Source organism: Anolis carolinensis, unplaced genomic scaffold, assembly GCF_035594765.1.
Source record: "Anolis carolinensis isolate JA03-04 unplaced genomic scaffold, rAnoCar3.1.pri scaffold_8, whole genome shotgun sequence".
NCBI classification, from domain to species: domain Eukaryota; kingdom Metazoa; phylum Chordata; class Lepidosauria; order Squamata; family Dactyloidae; genus Anolis; species Anolis carolinensis.
The window spans coordinates 3,077,007-3,083,006 of NW_026943819.1; the positions used below are offsets into that span (position 1 = coordinate 3,077,007).

Genomic DNA, 6,000 nt, shown 5'->3' on the forward strand with positions numbered 1-6,000 from the left:
ATAGGGTTTCTCCCCAGTGTGAGTCCTTCGATGTCTATGTAGACTTGAACTATGAGTGAAGCTCTGTCCACACTCCAGGCATTTATAGCGTTTCTCCCCAATATGATTCCTTTGATGTCTATGTAGATGAGAATTCGGAAGTGAATTCGCTAATGTTGTTTTTCTACTGCACCCACAGTGCCCTTGTAGGCGCTCTGTGTAATGTATGAACAAATATTCATCATCTCACCAAATCAGATACAAACAGCTTGGAGAGCCAAATGCACACTTTGCCTGTTGTGAATCGACTGTTGTGAATTGCTCACAATATACACCCCTCTTGTTCTTTCTTTTCTGGTTGCATTTAAAGATAAATTATATGGAGTCCGAATATCGATCCTTCTAGGCTAGAGTTCTCGGTAGCTTTGACGGACCAACGTGGCACAGTGGTCCAGGTGCAGATGCAGCTTAGTGTTAAGCTTCATTGTTAAGGAAAATCTTAAAATTATTAAATGTCCCAGGAAAAAAACACATCAGAAGATGGATTTCCAGGGAAATGGATCGTTCTGAAGCTGGCTGTTTCAAATGACTCCCCAGCCCAGTGAGAATAGAGTATCCATAAACCTGAAAGACGTTTTCCCCTCTCCTATTTAGTGTGCAGAGAAATCAATCCTTTAATAGATATATTCCCTTACCAGTAGTTCATGTATGGAAATGCCCCTGAAGCAGTGTCATTACAATTGCAGAGTTATTCTTGTGTCCCTGCTGAAAGTCATAGTGTGCTGTAGCGCTAGTGTTTGAATCCTGCCATAAGTTACAAACTAAAGAGGGGAAAGGACAACACATTTATTTATTTATTTATTTACAGTATTTATATTCCGCCCTTCTTTCTCACCCCGAAGGGGACTTAGAGCGGATCACATTGTACACATACAAGGCAAACACAGAGCCGGCCCAAGGAAATTTTCAAGTGTAAGCGAAAAAGGATTTTGGTGCCCCCCCCCAAAAAACCTCAATCACCGAGAAAGCAGGCTCCGTGGAAATGGGCGATCTGCCCCGCGCGCGTGCGCACGGGACAGATCGCCCATTTCCTCCCTGCCTGCTCAACGCAGGCACAGATCGCCAGCCGATCTGTGCCTGCGTTGAGCAGGCACCATGGAAACGGGCGATCTGCCCCGCGCGCGTGCGCACGGGACAGATCGCCCATTTCCTCCCTGCCTGCTCAACGCAGGCACAGATCGCCAGCCGATCTGTGCCTGCGTTGAGCAGGCACCATGGAAATGGGCGATCTGCCCCGCGCGCGTGCGCACGGGACAGATCGCCCATTTCCTCCCTGCCTGCTCAACGCAGGCACAGATCGGCTGGCGATCTGCGCCTGTGTTGAGCCCAGGCTGCAAGGCCGTTGAGCCAAACGGCGGCGGCGCAGCGGCAGCATCGGCGGCGCTACGGGGGCGCTGTCGACGCCTCGACAGCGCCCCTAGCGGCGTGCGCCCGAGGCGGGCGCTTCAGCGGCCGTATGGGTTAAACCGGCCCTGGGCAAACATTCAATGCCATATAACATAGAACAGAGACAGAGACAGACGCAGAGGCAATTTAAACCGTCTCCAGCTTCCAGCGGGTATGCTTGATTCCGGCCACAGGGGAGCAGCTGCTTCATCATCCACTGCGACTGCACTTTCTCATTCCAATGGCAGCTGGGTGATTTTTATGGTGTCGTAAATTAGCCTCCCCACATATAAGTGGTACCTACATTTCCTACTTGATAGATGCAACTATCTTTTGGGTTGCTTAGGTCAGCAACGAGCAGGGGCTATATTTTATTTTTAATTGTCGGGTGCTCACCCCGACACGGGCTGGCCTCGAACTCATGTTGCCATTGTTCTACTGCATTTTATTGTCCATTTCAACTGTGAAATTGCCTTTCCCCATTTCGGCACATTCTGCACTTTGCCCGGGATTTATGATAGTCTCCAGTTTTTAACATTGTATGCTTTCTGATTTTAATGATTTTTTTTTTACTGATGTTGATGTTTTTATTGGGTTAATTGTGCTTTTGCTTTGTTATTGATATTTGATTGTTGTATCGGGCAAGGCCCCATGTAAGCCGCCCCGAGTCCCTTCAGGGAGATGGGGCGGGGTATAAAAATAAAGTTATTATTATTATTATTATTATGACCTCTTGGTTAGAGTGATTTATTGCAGCTGGCTACTAACTGGACTGTGCCACAGCCCGGCCCCCTACTTACGATGTAGTGACTTTTTGTAAATCCTACAACTAACAACTCTCTGGCTCTTTGGCCTTTTTCTTGGACTTGTGAGTCCTGAGAAACAAAACTCTGCTTTAAAGATGTTTGTTTTCTATTTGCATCTACTTCTAGACTGGAGAGGAGGCCACATCTGGCTATGCCTTGAAGACCTTGGCAGCTTGTGTCAGAAACAGCCGACAGGCTCAGGAGCAGATTGTAAAGTCAGATAAAAGTAAGTGCCAAGTTGTTTGAGAGGATCCTTCATTGTCTGCCTGATGATAAATTGTGTCTCAAGCCTTGGAGAAGCCAGGCAGATTGGCAGAACTGTGTCCCTTTTGTGTTGGCTTATTGTGGGACTTTTTGCCCTTTCTTTTCTTTGTCTCTCCAGAATGTAGCACATTTCTGAAACTCCTGCGTTCGCAGAATGACGTGGTGGTAGGAAACGCAGCTTTCTGCCTTGGGAAATGCCTGGAGGTCCCTGGAATGGCAACGAATTTGCTCGACACGAACGTTGTGAAAATTCTCTTGAAAGTGGCCGGGAGGGAGGCGGAGAAGACTCAGGCGCAGGAGAACGCGGCCATCGCTTTGGGGAAGCTCTGCAACGCGGACGCCAGGCAGGTCTCCCCACAGGATCATACTGAATATTTATGGGCACCTGAGCTGGTGGAGGGAGCGTTGAGTAAAACATTAAGGCTGTATAATAAGAGGGAGGAAGGAGGATTGAATATTCAAGCCCAGTGCGGAGAGGATGCTTCATCTCCTCCTGGAATTTCTTCTGAAATGTGAGGATATACTTTGGGCATTTTCTAAAAAGGTAATTTACAGGAAAGTTTCACCGCTACTTCAGGTCTTTATGCACTTTTAATTGACACATTTCCTAAGGCTTTACAGTGTTCCCTCACTTATCATGGGGGTTACGTTCCAGGACCACAAAAAGTGAAAATCCATGAAATCGGGACACTATATTTGTGTTTTTTACAATATCACTGGCAAAAACAAAGCTGCTCCAGCCTCCTTTTCCCTCCCTTCGGCTTCTTCTTCCTTCCTTCCTTCCTTAGGCTTCTCCTGAGGAAGGAAGTATAAAGAGGGATTTATAATATTTTATGATTTATACTATTAGTGTTTATTTATTTATTATTTATTTACAGTATTTATATTCCGCCCTTCTCACCCCGAAGGGGACTCAGGGCGGATTACAATGACCACATATATGGCAAACATTCAATGCCAACAGACAAACAACATACAGTATAGACAGACACAGAGGCATTTAACATTTTTCCAGCTTCACGATTCTGACCACAGGGGGAGCTGTTGCTTCACCGTCCACTAGTGGCTGTACTTCCTCATTCCTTTCCTCATGTTTTGCTGACAGTTTTATGGTGTTGTAAATTAGTTAAATTAGCCTCCCGCATAAAGCGTACCTAAATTTCCCTACTTGACAGATGCAACTGTCTTTCGGGGCTGCTTAGGTAAACAGCAAGCCGGGCTATTTAATGGTCGGGGTCTTAACCCGACCCGGGCTTTGAACTCATGACCTCTCGGTCAGTAGTGATTTATTGCAGCTGGTTACTAGCCAGCTGCGCCACAGCCCGGCCCACAGCTGGTTTATTAAAAAACCCGCAAAACAGTGAGGGCGCGAAAAGCGAACCGCGAAGTAGTGAGGGAACACTGTATTTGCAAAGCAATAGTTGGCTGAGGCACCGAAGCCAGATGAACTAGTCTAAACCCATTTGGCATCTGTTCTCTAAGACTCGTCCTTCCCTTGGAGATATAATTCTGTTTGATTTTGCTCTAACCGCGGCTACTTTGCCAAGCCAAAACTGCATCAGCAAGGCCGAGGTGCATAGGTCCCATTTCTGATTGCATTTAAAAACAAGGGTAGATTTTACTTTAGAAAAATGGAAGGAGGGGAACTGTTTTGATGAGCATTGTGTAGCTTTCCTCTTGAGATGTGAGAGGAATGTTATGCAGGAATCTACAACTGGAGAGGGGTTACGTAGATACGATAGCACTGATTCTCAAGAGCATTGACGTTGCGTTCTGTTGCAACGTCTGGGAGATGGAGAGCCTCTCCTTAAGCATCTTGAAGGCGATGGATCTCCAGGCCCCTGCGATAAGCCCACAGCGGTGTTGATTCTTCCCATAAACACTGCAAATAATAGCTCCTATGTTTTGTTTACGAGACACTCCATTGCATCGAGGTTTCTTATGAACCTGGATCTCACATCTCCCCCACTCAAGCAATTCCAAAGCCCACCTCTTGGTCCCTTTAGCGATTGCCTCTCGTTTCAACTTGCTTTTTCACTGCCGTGTTTGCAGGCACACCAGTCGGTTGCGGGAGCTGAACGGGATGGCGGTCCTCAACGCAGTCATGAAGCATGTTCAGCACTGATTTTCAAGACCCTTTCAAATGTTCTGCACTTTTTTGAAAGCAAAAACAAATAAAGATGATGAATAGGGTGAAAAAGAGTGACTGGTTGGTGCCTCGTGAAGTATGAGGAAAATGGTAAAAGCAAAAGAAGTGCTTGGACTGAATTCAGTGTCCTGTTTTTTTCTCTCTTTTTAATATTACTGGTAGTTTGTATTAGTGGCACAGTGTGTTCAAGCACTGAGCTGCTGAACTTGCAGACTGAAAGGTCGCAGGTTCGAATCCAGGGAGTGGAGTGAGTGCCCGCTGTTAGCCCCAGCTTCTGCCAACCTAACAGTTCGAAAACATGCAAAATGTGAGTAGATCAATAGTACCACTCAGGCGGGAAGGTAACGGTGCTCCATGCAGTCATGCTGGCCACATTACCTTGGAGGTGTCTACGGACAACGCCGGCTCTTTGGCTTAGAAATGGAGATAAGCACCAACCCCCAGAGTCGGACACAATTGGACGCCCCAGCTAACTCTCTGTAGTTTCTCTGCCTCTTTGTTGCCTCACCCAGCTCCAAGGAGGCGACCCAAATGGAGATGTCAAAGGGAAAAGGAAAGACCAGGCAATGCTGAGTGTCGCACCTCAGGATAGCTTCACCTTGCTAAAGACACCAGGCTGCACACAGAATGTAGTCTTTTGTAGTTTATTAGGAAAATATGGAAAAGATAGTTCATAAAAGGCAAAAGTTCAGTTCCAAAAGGTAGTTACAAAAACAAGGCTGTAAGAAACAAATCCATGGAAACATAAGGCATGAAACAAGGTCCTTTCAATAGAAGCCCAAAGTCCCAGAAATGAGAATACATCCAGGCTACAAGATAATACAGGACAGCAGACTTGGTTCTTGATTCAAACGAGGAAATTGCTTTGACAAAGATTTCCCTCTCAGCAGACTGTTTTAATAGCATGACATGAAGGCATTTCTTTGCTCTTTGACCTCCCTCTTATTTGCTATTTGGAGGCTTCTGCACAAGCCCTGAAATTCTAAACGACTAGCCCGATCGAGAGAAGCGGCCTCATCGTCAAGGCCACAGGGCTCATTAGTGTTATCAGAGCTACTCTCCCATTCTGCTTCTTGCACCTGAAAACCTTCATCAGAAACAACCTCATTTCTTCCCATGGGAAAAACTCCCTGCTCTTCATCTCCCACAGCAGCAAGAACACTCTGCACCTGAATCCCATAATTCCCATCAGAGTCATCTTGAAACTCATCCTGAACCTGAATCCCATCATCATGCACTTGCATCCCAGAATCCTCATCAGAGTCACACAAAGGCTGAGTCACAACACTGAGTGAGTTTCCCATCTCCCTTATCCCTCTCCTTCCTTGACATTTTTTGATAGCCGTTGTGCCAAGA

General features: G+C 46.4%; 1 protein-coding gene across 2 annotated transcripts in view; it reads left to right on the forward strand.

Moving 5' to 3' along the window:
* ttc12 (tetratricopeptide repeat domain 12) overlaps positions 1-4,763 on the forward strand; it is a 41,488-nt gene extending 36,725 nt beyond the window's left edge. For both annotated transcript variants that reach the window (XM_062961059.1, XM_062961060.1), the window contains 3 exons: positions 2,358-2,457; positions 2,614-2,845; positions 4,554-4,763. In XM_062961059.1, coding sequence (XP_062817129.1) covers positions 2,358-2,457; positions 2,614-2,845; positions 4,554-4,620 — 399 coding nt within the window. In that variant the 3' untranslated portion in view covers positions 4,621-4,763. The remainder of the gene's footprint in view (positions 1-2,357; positions 2,458-2,613; positions 2,846-4,553) is intronic.
* Positions 4,764-6,000: the final 1,237 nt, after the last annotated feature.